General features: G+C 42.2%; 2 protein-coding genes across 2 annotated transcripts; one reads left to right on the top strand and one right to left on the bottom strand.

The window, feature by feature from the left end:
• Positions 1-2,813: 2,813 nt before the first annotated feature.
• SEC61B (SEC61 translocon subunit beta) lies at positions 2,814-8,212 on the bottom strand. The gene is made up of 4 exons (XM_032701566.1): positions 8,063-8,212; positions 7,865-7,962; positions 7,104-7,205; positions 2,814-3,149 (listed from the first exon to the last, which is right to left on the bottom strand). Exons 1-4 carry the CDS (start codon positions 8,063-8,065, stop codon positions 3,062-3,064), a joined length of 291 nt encoding a protein of 96 aa, XP_032557457.1. The 5' UTR covers positions 8,066-8,212; the 3' UTR covers positions 2,814-3,061.
• A 186-nt stretch (positions 8,213-8,398) lies between these two features.
• On the top strand, positions 8,399-12,915 carry ALG2 (ALG2 alpha-1,3/1,6-mannosyltransferase). The gene is made up of 2 exons (XM_032701554.1): positions 8,399-8,786; positions 10,734-12,915. Exons 1-2 carry the CDS (start codon positions 8,430-8,432, stop codon positions 11,631-11,633), a joined length of 1,257 nt encoding a protein of 418 aa, XP_032557445.1. The 5' UTR covers positions 8,399-8,429; the 3' UTR covers positions 11,634-12,915.
• Positions 12,916-13,351: the final 436 nt, after the last annotated feature.

Genomic DNA, 13,351 nt, shown 5'->3' with positions numbered 1-13,351 from the left:
AATATTCTTGGAAGCAGAACCAGCAATAACATTTTTCTTCCTTCCAAAGATGTTGTGAGGTTCTTTCTAAGTTCAGACACAAGAGAGACATTCTCACTCTGAAAACTCTTTCATTCAGTGAAAGCAATCCTATCATTAGGTAATTTTGCAACAGACAAAAGGGAGATGAGTATTATTTAATTCCAACTAGAAGAGAGGAGAGAAAGGCTCCAACTTTACCCACTGCTGTGAGTTCCTCCATGGATGAGTCTTCAACCTTCTGTAAAGTTTTTGTTTCTTTCTTTCTTTCTTAAATTATTCCCAAAACACCATAAAAGGTAATTAAAAAAAGCTTTTCAGCAAGGAGTATGGAAACAATGGAACAAAATTAGAAAGCTAGGTCTACCAAGCCCTACAACTGCATCAGGTTCAGATTCACACTGAATTAGCGACTGTTTATTAGTATGGCTATAATTTATTAACTGAGGTCAAACAGAATTTCACATTCATTATCAGCCAAACTTCTGGTAAGTCTTTGCAACCTGCATTTCTTTGTCTGTACTTCTGTGGAGCTGAAGTCTGAAAAACATCAACTGCAAGATTGCACTACAACTTGTGCACACAAAATACTAAAATTATGAGCATGAATATCCAACAGGTTTATGCTAATCATTAAAATAATCCCAAATTGAAAACATACAATAGAGAAATCTGTGTTTTAATCAAGTACAATGAATATAAAACAAAGCTATGGATGTTTCACCTAGCTGCATCCAACTAAAGTATCACCACAGCTAAGCTGACACAAAATATAAAGCTGAGAAGGGGTGGGAAGTAATTTTTGCAAAACTAGAGATATTAAACTCTTTTGACACTGCATACAAAAATGTATGATACAGGTCATTCTAGAAAACAAATTATTTAAGCAAGGACAGCACTGTCAAAATCGTCAACATTTTTATACTCAGTTGAATTAAATGCATTAAAATGTATTTAAATGCATTAAAAACATACTAAAAAGCTGTACAGCAATAATCTGTCCCCCATCACTTTTCTGAATTTGTCATTGATACTGATCTTTAGAAGCAGCAGGATACCAAACAAGCAAAAATATGGAAGGCTTTAAATTTAATTATTTGGTGTGGGAAAACAGCTTTTAAGGACTGGAAGTGTTTCAAAGTAAACTGCTGCCTGCTGTATTAGAAAGCAGTTAAACAGTGCATTAGAAAAAATAAGAAAGAAGGGCTTACATACTTTGATATTCCTGTTACTTATTATTCCTTACCCTTACCCTATTTTAGAATATTTTATTCCTTTTTCTTTGAGCCCCACAAATTAAGTCAGTAACACCATCCATTCACATGGTCAGCAGAACAACTGACTTGCATTTGGTCTTCTGTTCGCATTTTCTTGCCTTAAGATGAAATTGCTGACTGTACAGATTTTATTTTCTTGCTAAGCAAAGCATTTAAGTAAGAGATACTTATTTCCACCTTCTGAAGCAGTGAGCTAACCCCCTTACTTGCTTTATTTTCCCTTGTGTTTTAACTTCCATATGCATAGCGGTAAATAATTTATGGATCCTTTTCCCTTTGATAAACGATTTATTTGTCTCAGTTTCTACCAATTTAATGTATTCTGCTACCCTACTGCCTTTGAGTCACCAGAATTCCCTCTTCCTCAACTTCCAACCCTCTAAAAACATAACTTTCCTACTATTACATTTTGTAAGATAATTTTCAGTTTCTGTTCCAAGTCTTCTCGCTTTCCCTCTACATTTACACTAGGTACATGGCATAAGCACAGCTCAAAGCAATTATCTTTTTAGCCCCAAGATCACATTTCTTATTCTTGGTTTTGTTCTGAACAGTTTGGTCTTTTCAGATTAATGCTAATTTAAGAACTGCTTTAAAGGAAGGTGGTGAGTAAGAGGGGTTGCTTCTACAACATGCAGTCAACACTTGTATCAAGGCTGCATAACTAAGAATATTGTTTCGCCATTACAAGCTGATAGTCAAACAAGAATCAACATGAAAAACAGGCTAAAATAATTCTATCCAACTTCAAGACCTTACTGGCAGTGAGAAATGCTATTGTGAAAATACGTAGATACCTTTAAAAAGAGAAGGAAGAGATGTCTGACTGTTCAAAAGGAAAATAACACCCAGAAGTAAACTGATTATCCGAAGAGCCACTTAGCTGTATCTCAACATGTTTGCAAGTCCTGTTACTTAAAATGCAGTCATTGCTTTTCCAGTCTTCCCATTCCATTTAAGTCTCCTTGAAAGAGTCTGGACCTGCAGAGTCACAGAATCACAGAATACCCTGAGTTGGAAGGGACCCAAAAGGATCACCGAAGTCCAAACTCCTGTCCCTGAAAGCAAAAAATGTCTTTGACAGCCACGCAATTATTCTTTTTAAAATCAGTTAGATACCAGTTCATGTTGTTCCTCAAGCACTGTTTGAAAAAACAAGCATACATAGATAACTTTTATGTATGAGCACTGACTAAAGTTTAACTTGCATTTAGGAAATAAATAAATCCAGCTATTTTTCTGGAGTTAACAGACAAACATGACCAGCTCAGCTCAGGTACCTCAGTTTTATTTCAACGAGTCCATTTGTTACCTTCACGTGATTGTGAACCTGATTTTGCTTCTCCCATTCAAAAAAAAAAGATATTCTAGTATAAAATTATATAGGAATGTATAGTATAGAAGAATCTGGTTTGAACTGTCAAATGACAGTTACTCAGAAATATGATTATATATGAAAACCACAAGTATAATGTGCTAGCTGTGGTATGCTGGAAGAGGAAAAAATACAGTTAAGACTGTTTCTATTTCCATATACAACTTTTATTGCAATACCTGTATTCTAAGTGTACAGATACAAATATAAAATGACCCATGACAGACTTGAAAGCTGCCAAAGTAGCAAACTGAGAAATTAATTCGGTATTATAGCCAAAGTTGACAGGACTTCAACAGGTGATAGGAAGCTTCCCCAGTCTCTCTCCAAGAACAACCAGGATCCACCATAGTTTTGGTCCAAGATGTATGCTTTAAGTTGGCAGCTGAGTCTAGGAACGAGTATATTTACCCCAGATGTGCAGCATAAACACAGAAGCAATAAAAAGAAGACTCATGACCAAAACTGGAACAGGCCCACTACAAATAAAGAAAAAAATGCATTAACATAAAAAAATATCTGCTTTCTCCAAAGGCCAGTCATTATCAGCCAAGTGAGCTCATCAGTTCATAAGCAACTGTACAAGAAAACTCTCCTTCCATTCCCACAGAAATAACTTAAAGTACATAGAAACAAGATAGCCATCTCTATTCAAAACTGCTGCTCTTGTTTTTAAAGATACAGTCTTCCGTACCCTAAACGTTACACAATAAAGCGCAACAGAGTAACAAAAACACCACTTATTTAAAAAGCCCTTAATGGTTCGTTATTACACATCACTGTGAAAATCTCTGGAAAATTATCATCCATGTTTACTACTCAGATAGCCACCTGAGCAGAGATACACTCTGATACAAAAACCAACAGAGTCCTCTAGCGGCTACTAAAATTTTGGCATAAAATTTGCATTAGCTGGGTTTTTCTAAAGGTTTTATTTCATTTGAAAACAACATCAGCAGTGGGTGAGAGACAGGGACTTCTCTTTTCTTGAAAAAGATACATGAAATGTGAAAGTTAACAACATTAAATCTTTACCTAAAATGTATAATTAACAAATTTCTTAATTTTTTTTCCCTTTTACATATTGTTTAGAAATTGTATAGAGATGCTTTTAAAAAACAGGTTAACCTTAGGATGCATGTTGATAGATTAAATCAGCTATTTCATGCTGTTCTGAGACACAATTACATGCACTATTACACAATTACACACACTCAACAGTGCTTCATACCACTCACTTCATACAATTTCATTTCTGATTTTCAACATGCTACTGGGAGAAACACCATGAAATCTGTTATCCAGCCTGTATTATCCTACAGGTTACTGTTTATAAGCAGGTAAATGTTATCTGAATAGAAAGTAAAGAAAGAAACTGAAAAGACTGGAAGTAACTGACACATTTTTATATGAGAAGATGGTCTACAAACTTCAAATGATCATAACTGTAACCTTACATTGAGTTTTAGAACTCAATTATTATCTATCAGACTTATTTGAGTAGGGAGAACCCCGAACACAGACATGAAGTATTTAGCAAATAAACCAATAGCAAAATGAGCAAAATAAACAAAGTCTGAACACACAGTGACTACATAAGCAACCCCTGTCAAGAGGTATCTTTCACTGAGCAACAAAATGTACTTCTCAATCACCAGCATTCTATACATATTTGAAGTTTATATCCCACATAATGTAAATCTTAATGATATCAAGTGCATGAAGTCCTTACACTGCATCTGAATTACTACTTAATTCATCCAAGCCTTTAGCAGTAGGAATACATAAGCTGCTCTGCCAAAGGCACACAGGAATAAAGGAGCACCACTAATCAGAACAGAGCCACATGAAAACAAACAGTGGGGATTTCCTGTGTGTTCGGTGTGTTTTTTAAACATGCGGATGACATTGAACCCCTAGAGAATAACCAGCTCTCCAATACAGACACATGTACCTCATTTCCTTCAGTCCCAAAGATAACCTGCTGAAACCCTGCAGTTCTCCTCCATACACCTGCACCTCCTCAGCCCACCATGCAGTTTAAAGAAATAAATGGATTCAGGCACCTCTAAAGATTTGGTACTGTGCATTTGCAGAACATCTTTCACAAGGCTGCATATTATACCACAAGCCTAATTTGACTCCCTATCCGCAGGAAACACTGTCTATACCTCTTCAAGCAAGAAAGCCCACGACAAGATACAGGAAACCAAGTACCAAGTGCCACAAAAAGAGTGAAAAGTTTGGGTTTAGTTTTCTTTCCAGAGCCTGTGATGCTTGATCTGAGCTTTAAAGAGAAAAATGTCACACTCCACAACTCCCTTTTGCTAATACTGCTTTTGAAGACATACATTTTATAGCATCCTGTACTACAGAGAAATGATCTTTCCTGAACTTGCCTATTCAACATATTTACTGTTTTGGATGTTGAATACAGATAATAAATAACTGAAGCATCAGTATAATTATGCAAAATATGAAAAATAGAACTTTTTTTTTCTAGAAATTCTCCTGATCTTAGCTAGTATGAATTAACCTGTTCTCAGGTGGATTATGTATTTTTTCATAGTAAGGACCTCATATTTTAAACAAAATTTAAAAAAACACCAACCACTCACCACTATCAGGCTAAGCTTTCACATTACTTCATGCAGTAGTGATCACAACCATTTTTAAAAACAGCTTCAGCTGAAGCACTTTCCTGAGGCAACCACAACCCCACTACAGGCCATTTTCATCTTGAAGCCTACTAAATAGGACAGAGATCATAACAAGTGGTTGCTATGGAAAAAAACATACAGAAAAATACATGGAAAGCTGTAAGCAAGAAAGTTGCTCCCAAGACACAGCTCAGAAAATGTTACTTCTAATGTGCAAGTGATTTGTAAAACCAACTCACTTTTAATTCTTCCACTAAAAGCCTGACCATGCAGCTACCCACAGCAGCTTCCAAAAAAAACCCCAAGAAACACTCCCAGTGTTCCAAAGCCTTAAAACTGGGAACCAATGTATTGCAACACAAATAGATGGGAAAATCTATCTACTGACCTGCTTGTACTGAGCTTGAGTGCAAGCTCAGTACAAGCAACTTGATGTTGAATTCAAGTTGATGTTGAATGGCCGCTAAACTCAGTGGTCATTCAATATCAAAAGGGAAACCAAAGGATTCACAAGGAAACTTATCAAAATTGTTAAAGGAGCTTTGACAGTTTGCATCACACATCTATTTTTTTAAAAATCTACCTAATGGTAGCCCCCTTCTGTTTTTTTCTGTTTGGTTTCACTCATTTTTTAAATTGAGCTTTAGTAGACCAAATAACACAGAAAGTAGTTGCCCTTCCTGTCTGCACAGATTTGCTCTAGAACACTATTGCTGCTCACTGTCTTTTTCTTTTCTTTGCCTTGTCTCCTCTCTGGGTTCAGAATGGAGAAAGCAAGACAACATCACTACTTTGTTTATTGTATAGGTTTTGGCTTTTAAAGTGCCAAGCACATATGAAAACACATAAGACAACTTCAAAACAAGGATTACTCGTGGAACTATCATTAACTAGACTATCACCAACCCTTACCCAAATGTTCTGTTTCTGCAGCCAGCAGAAGTCCTCTTAAAGAGCTTCAAAAGTAAATACTAATGAATTTGTGAAAAAAAAAACCAAACCAAGGAACAGCCCTGAGTGTCTTGAGATTCCTCAACCCAGTAAGAACAAGAGGCCATGAAGTATCACTCTACAAGAAGCACAAGTTCCCACTCAGGGTATGACTTAGCGTGCACTCGTCAGCTGAAATACACCTTCCACCTTTGTTACCCAAGTATTAGGCTGCAAAGTTTGTTTGGGAAACTGACCTGGATAACTACAAATGCCCAAAAAGTAAAAACTTAGGCTTTCTTTAGAGTTTAAGGGACAACACCAGCTATTTGACCATAATCTTTGAATATTCATCTTGTAAAAACAATGATATACAAGGTATCGGAATGCTATTTGCTTTGCAAGCTTAGCTAAAGTTGTCTATCTGCAGCTTTTTAATAGAGACACCTGAGATTTTCAAGTGGGTGCAGAGGATCACAATATAGCTACTAATAAAGAAAATCCCAAAATTTTAATTAAAAGAGAACAAAAACATGCACACAGATGCCTAAGTTTTCAACTTCAAAGACTGCAACTTTGCAGTCTTCAAAGACCACTTAAAGTAAGCCTAGGCAATTACAAAATGTAACTTGTACCTACCTTTTTCAAACCAGTATAAATTTAAAAACTACTTCTCCAGGTTTACAGAATAAATAAAATGTGTTGTCCAACCACCAATTCAGCATGTTTTCCCATGCACACCAGAATACTGATAGTTTATTAATAATTCACAGACTGAAAGATTATATAAACAGAAGAACTCTACAGACCCCGTGCCTGCCACCACACATTAATCCAACTTACACTTTGAGCCCCGGTGAGTCCTCAGTGTAGAATCGCCACATCCCACCAGTACCTGTGGACGTGGCACGGCCTGCACTCCTTGTCCCGCAGCTGGCATTCTTCCTTTAAGGGACAACAGAATGAAACAAAGACCAAACAAAACACATTAGCAGTCTGCCAGCTTCTAGCACCAGGCATCCCAAAGAGACTCTACAGAAGCAAGACACTTCACAAATCGTTTAGGTTGGAAATGACCTCTGAGATCATCCAGTCCAACCTATGACTAAACACCACCATGTCAACTAGACCATGGCACTGAGTGCCACATTCTGTCTTTCCTTTAACACCTCCAAGGATGGTGACTCCTCACCACCTCCCTGGGCAGCCCATTCCAACGTCTAATAGCCCTGTGAAGAAATTCTTCCTAATGTCCAACCTAAACTTTCCCTGGTGCAACTTAGGACTATGCCTTCTCATCCTGTCGCTCACGGCATGGAAGAACAGGCCGATCCCCACGTGGCTACAACCTCCTTTCAGTTAGGTGTAGAGAGCGATGTCATCCCTGAGCCTCCTTTTCTCCAGGCTAAACAACCCCAGGTCCCTCAGCTGCTCCTCACAGGACTTGTGCTCCAGACCCTTCACCAGCTCCGCTGCCCACCTCTGGACTTGCATCAGTCTGTGCTACCACGTAAGCAGAGGGCACCAGCCTGGGCAGCCAGGAAAGCAGAGGGCACGACGGAGGGCAGAGCTGCCCCCACTACGGAGACGCGGCGGGCACCCACCTCTGCCGGACGGTGGATCCCGCGGCGCGGGGAGCCACTGCCTTGCTGGGGGAGCGGCCGGAGGAGCCGACGCTGGTGGCGCTGGGGTTGGGCCCGGGCTGCGGAGAGAGGAAAGAACCGGGAGAGGGTGAGAGGTGGCGGGCACGGCCGGGGGAGTAGGGGCGCCCCAGCCGCCCCCCGCCTCGGGCAGCCCCTCACCATGGCTGCGGCGCTGGCTCGGGGTCGGCGCGGTCTCACACAGGCTCCGCTACGGCAGATCTGGCCACGTCCCTGCCCGCTGCAGGCTCCGCCCCCGCGCCGCGCATCCCGGCACCGCCCGGCTTCCCAGGATAATGCCTGAGCAGCACCGGCCCCTTATCCCTCTCCCCCTCTCTCAGCTGCAGCTTCCCGAGCGCGCTGCCCCCGCGCCACGGTTCGGCTGCGCCCGCTGTCCCTCAGCGGCCGGACCGGAGCGAGACCGAGCGGAGCGACGAACCGGGCAGCGCCGCGGGCGCCCGGCGGGCGGGGCGGGCGCGAGGGCCCGGCAGGAAGGCTGACGTGTCCCGCCGGGACTGCCGGGTTGCGCATGCGATCCCATCCGCCCGGCAGCGCCATGGAGGAAGAGGAGGCGGGCGGGGACGGTCCGTCCGTGCTGTTCCTGCACCCGGACCTGGGCCTGGGCGGCGCGGAGCGCCTGGTGGTGGACGCGGCGCTGGCGCTGCGGGCGCGGGGCTGCCGGGTGCAGATTTGGACGGCGCACTACGACCCCGGGCGCTGCTTCGCGGAGACGCGGGGGCTGGCGGTGCGCAGCGCGGGCGGCTGGGTGCCGCGCTCCCTGTGCGGCCGCGGGCACGCCCTGTGCGCCGCCCTGCGCATGGCCTGCCTGGCCCTGTACGTGCTGCTGCTCAGCGGGGAGAGCTGCGACGCCTTCGTCTGCGACCAGGTGCGGGCACGGGCGGGGGCACGGGCACGGGCGCACCGCCGCCGCGGGACCGACAGATTGTTCACAGTGTCATAGAATTCTTAGCGTTGGAGGGGACCTCTGGAGATCACCGTGTCCAACCCCCCTGCCCAGGCAGGGTCACCTAGAGCAGGCGGCCCACAGGAGTGAGTCCAGATGGGTTGGTGAATGCCCCCCAGAGAGGGAGACTCCACGAGCTCCCTGAGCAGCCTGTTCCGGTGCTCTGCCACTCTCAGCGTAAAGAATTTCTTCCTCGCCCTGAGGTGGAACTTTTTGTGTTTTGATTTGTGGCCGTTGCTCCTTGTCCTGTCGCTGGGCACCTCTGAAAAGAGCCTGGCACTGTCCTCTTGGCATCCGCCCTGGAGATATTTATATGCATTAATGAGATCTGCACTCAGTCTCTCCTTGTAAGAGAGATGCTCCAGACCTCTGGAGCATCAAATCCCTACAAAATCATATTCGTTACGTGGTGTGCAACAAGCCAATAATTAGACACGAGAGAGAGAGAGAGAGAAAGACATTGATTGTTTATTTCAGAGTTGTGCAAGGCTGGCTGCTCAGTGGTGTTCCACAAATCAAGATCATCCCATTGGGCTTTCCTCACCATTATTTATACAGAGATTCAGTTAGTCACTTTCTAAGTGCAGCCTCTCAATTATGATTGGTTAATAATTTCCAGAGAAGGACAGCGAAGCTGGTGAAGAGTCTGGAGCACAAGTCCTGTGAGGAGCAGCTGAGGGAGCTGGGCATGTTTAGCCTGGAGAAGAGGAGGTACAGGGGTGACCTTATCACTCTCTACACCTACTTGAAAGGAGGTTGTAGCCAGGTGGGCGTCAGCCTGTTCTCAAAGGCAGCAAGCGACAGGATGAGAAGGCATAATCCTAAGATGCACCAGGGGAGGTTTGAGTTGGACATTACAAAGAATTTCTTCCCAGAAAGGGTGATTAGACGTTGGAATGGACTTGCCCAGAGAGGTAACTGGAGGTGTTTAAGGAAACTCAGGATGTGGCACTCAGTGCCATAGTCTAGTTGACATGGTGGTATTCAGTCATAGGTTGGAGTCGATGATCTCAGAGGTCATTTCCAGCCTAATTGATTCTGTGATTCCATACAGGTTACATAACCCCAGCTAACTTCTACGTGTGCTCAGGGAAAGGATCTTCACCTGGGTAGGGATCTTTTTGTCTTGTAGGCATGATTTTCAGTATTATAATGAACATAATAGTTCAGCGATAGGACCTTGAGTATTTTGCCACGTTAGCAATGACGTAAACATAACAATGACAATGACCTAGACATACATGAACATCCTGATTTACTACAGCCTTAAGGCTTGTTAGTTCCAGGATGTCCTTGCGTAAGGGATGCTAGCTGCTATCTATTCTATTCTCATGCAACAACATCTTGATTTACTACATCCATAAAGCTTGTTAGTTCCGGGATGTCTTTGCACTAAGGGATGCTGGCTTCTGCCTGTTACACTGCCTGTCTCCATTCTTTCTGATTAGCCTTGAGAGTATACAAAGACCTTACATCAAAGAATGTCGTCCTCACCTAAGATAATCTTGACATATTCCACATTTTGCAACACTCTTGTATTCTGGGGCAGCTAGAGGGAGGATGCTGCTGCAGCTTGGGCTCCATTCCCATCTCCTGTGGTAGTGGCAGGGAGGAAGTGCATGGAGAAGTCCTGAGGCTTGGTGGGGCCTGGGTGGGGAGCCGGGTGCCTTGTCTTTGTGAGGAAGGAGATCTAGGGCCTCAACAAGAGGTCCTGGGTGAGGGAGTGCTTGTGGAAGAGAGAGGGAGAAGGCACTTGGCTTGCAAAGGACTGACCCTCAGGATGTGGCTTTGAAATGATGTGTACGCTCCAGTGGCACTAACAGAAATAATTAATATCTCCTCTTGTCCTGTCTCTTCTGGTTACATTAGGTGTCTGCTTGCATTCCCATACTTAGACTGGCCAGAACCCGTAAGAAGGTTTTGTTTTACTGTCACTTTCCTGACCAGCTTCTGACCAAGAGAGAATCTTTCCTGAAGCGTCTCTACAGATGGCCACTCGACTGGCTGGAAGAGTACACGACTGGCATGGCAGACTGTATTGTTGTGAACAGCAAGTTTACTGCCAGCGTGTTCAAAGACACATTTAAGTCCCTGTCTCACATAAACCCAGATGTCCTCTACCCATCACTCAACATCAATAGCTTTGAAACAATCGTTCCTGCAGACATAGTTGACCTGATACCGAAAAAGAAGTTCTTGTTTCTTTCCATTAATAGGTATGAGAGAAAAAAGAATCTAGCATTGGCTCTTGAAGCTTTGCATGAACTTCGAGGAAGACTTGATTCTCATGAGTGGAATGAAGTTCACCTGGTTATGGCAGGTGGTTATGATAAACGAGTTCTGGAAAATGTGGAGCACTACGAAGAGCTGAGGAGACTTGCAGCCAAGCTTGGTGTTAATGAGCATGTGACTTTTCTGAGATCGTTCTCAGACGAACAGAAAATCTCCCTTTTTAGTAACTGTGTATGTGTGCTTTATACACCAAGCAATGAACATTTTGGTATTGTCCCTTTGGAGGCAATGTATATGAGATGTCCAGTTATAGCAGTTAATTCAGGTGGTCCTTTAGAATCAATCTTGCACAGTGTTACAGGATTTTTGTGTGATCCTCAACCAACCCAATTCGCTGAAGCAATGGAAAAAATTGTGAGAGATCCTATCTTAAAGGACACAATGGGAGCAGCTGGGAGAGTGAGAGTTATGGAAAAATTTTCCTCAGAAGCTTTCTCAGAACAACTGTACCAATACGTTTGCAAATTAACAGAATAAAATTATATTCCTATATTTTACAACTTTGTATCTCTCATTTGTGTAGGCGACCAGTATTCATTGTGACTATGATGAAGAACCAGGGATGTCTGAATTTCCTCATTTTGCTGCTTATGCTGCCTTATGTCACTTGACACAAAGAATGAGCAAAACATGTCGCACTGTCTCATTAGAAGGTTAAATTTTTCATGTGGTACATTGATCTGCCATTGCAGGAGTTCTTTTGTGTACTGGGCCTTGGAAAAATGCGTTGTTAAATGGCAGTAACTTACTAGGAAATTACTGCATGTTTTACTTTATTACTATGTGGTATGGTATGGCTAACTCAATTTCCAAAATGTAGATCTGTACAGATAAGACAGGCACAGCTTCATGTTTTTAAAATGTTCATCAGTAATTCCTAAAGAGTTGTCTCAGCTGACTTAAGGAGAGAATTGCACAGTCCAACCAGCTGCGCATTTTAAAAAATGTGAACATTATTAGGGATATGAATGGTATAGCTTTAAAATGATTAACCTTTTACTGTACTTGTGAAATTGCATCATGTAGTCACACTGGGTGTCATAAAAAAAACATCCAGGTGTGTGAGCAGAAGGAAGTTGAGACTAGGGTAACAGCAAGGATATCAGAGTACCTCAGGCAAAAACATTAGGGCTGATATTCTGTTTCTTTGATATCTGCAGTGCTTAAAGATATAGTTTTACTTTGAGAGTTTCTGGTTTGTAGAGACTGAAATGATATCCCCTATATTTAACATTTCATTTTTAACGGCAGCACACTTTTGAAAAGGTCCTAATCTGGAACGGGCAATAAAGACATTTTATTTTACCTAATTTAGTGGTAACTTGAGGCTCTCCTAATGCAGTGAGTGCACATGTGACAGTAATGTGTTTGGTTTTTTTTCCTCCCAAGTGTAATAGCTGGTCTGGGGCAAGGAATATCTTCATTTATTTTTTTTTTCCATCTGCCTCTCTTCTAGAACATCTTTATTAGTTGGTTGTTCTGTTTGTTTATGACATACTTACATAATCCACACAGCTGAATTTTAAGTCTGAAAATAGATTGAGTAACTGCAGTTTCCTCATTCTTTGAAATCCAGTGTTATCTATAAAATACAATTTGTATCTGATATGAAATACAATTTGCAATCTGCAATTTCTATTTAAGGTAGTTTTGGGCATTTCTGCATTTAGTACTTCACAACAGAGAGACCATTCTTTCTGTTACTTAGGACTGCAACCCAGGTCTTAGTATAATTCTAAGGCCTTTATTTGAAGTAAAACAAACAAAAATCCACAAACAAAGTTTGTCCTTGTCTTTAATCAGGAAGTTGGGATGCTATAATTCTTATTCATTATGGAGCGGGAGCAGGTGGTGTCACAGGCCCTATTTCCAGTGTTTCTGTTTATGTCAGAACTGGCAAGCCTGAATTCTATCATCTTTCTTGCCTGTTCCTGCATTTCTTCTCCTTCCTCACCCCTTAAAAGTTTTCCTAAATCTTTGTGCAACTTTTTCAGAATGGGTGTAGCAATGTGACTGAAGGACCTGGAGAGACAATGTGAAGATAATCTGTGGTCAGATGAATGCCCTCAAGACATGTTTGGTCTGGGTTTTAAGCTCCAGTGAGAAGGTGCAAGATCACTGGGGCGATGTTTGTGTTACATTCATCTCTCCTGATTACACTGGAGTTAACCTAGAGCCTAAGATACATGCCAGTA

This window comes from Chiroxiphia lanceolata, chromosome 1 (assembly GCF_009829145.1).
Source record: "Chiroxiphia lanceolata isolate bChiLan1 chromosome 1, bChiLan1.pri, whole genome shotgun sequence".
Lineage (NCBI taxonomy): Eukaryota > Metazoa > Chordata > Aves > Passeriformes > Pipridae > Chiroxiphia > Chiroxiphia lanceolata.
This window is presented reverse-complemented; position numbering and strand designations above follow the sequence as displayed.

Bases quoted from the DNA above. Each gene is read 5' to 3' on its own strand.
- ALG2 (XM_032701554.1), top strand. From the start codon at position 8,430: ATGCGATCCCATCCGCCCGGCAGCGCCATGGAGGAAGAGGAGGCGGGC. The intron at 8,787-10,733 runs GTGCGGGCACGG...TGGTTACATTAG, and splicing joins ACGCCTTCGTCTGCGACCAG to GTGTCTGCTTGCATTCCCAT.
- SEC61B (XM_032701566.1), bottom strand. The intron at 7,206-7,864 runs GTGGGTGCCCGC...TGTCCCTTAAAG, and splicing joins GGATCCACCGTCCGGCAGAG to GAAGAATGCCAGCTGCGGGA. The intron at 3,150-7,103 runs GTAAGTTGGATT...CTTTATTTGTAG, and splicing joins GACTCACCGGGGCTCAAAGT to TGGGCCTGTTCCAGTTTTGG.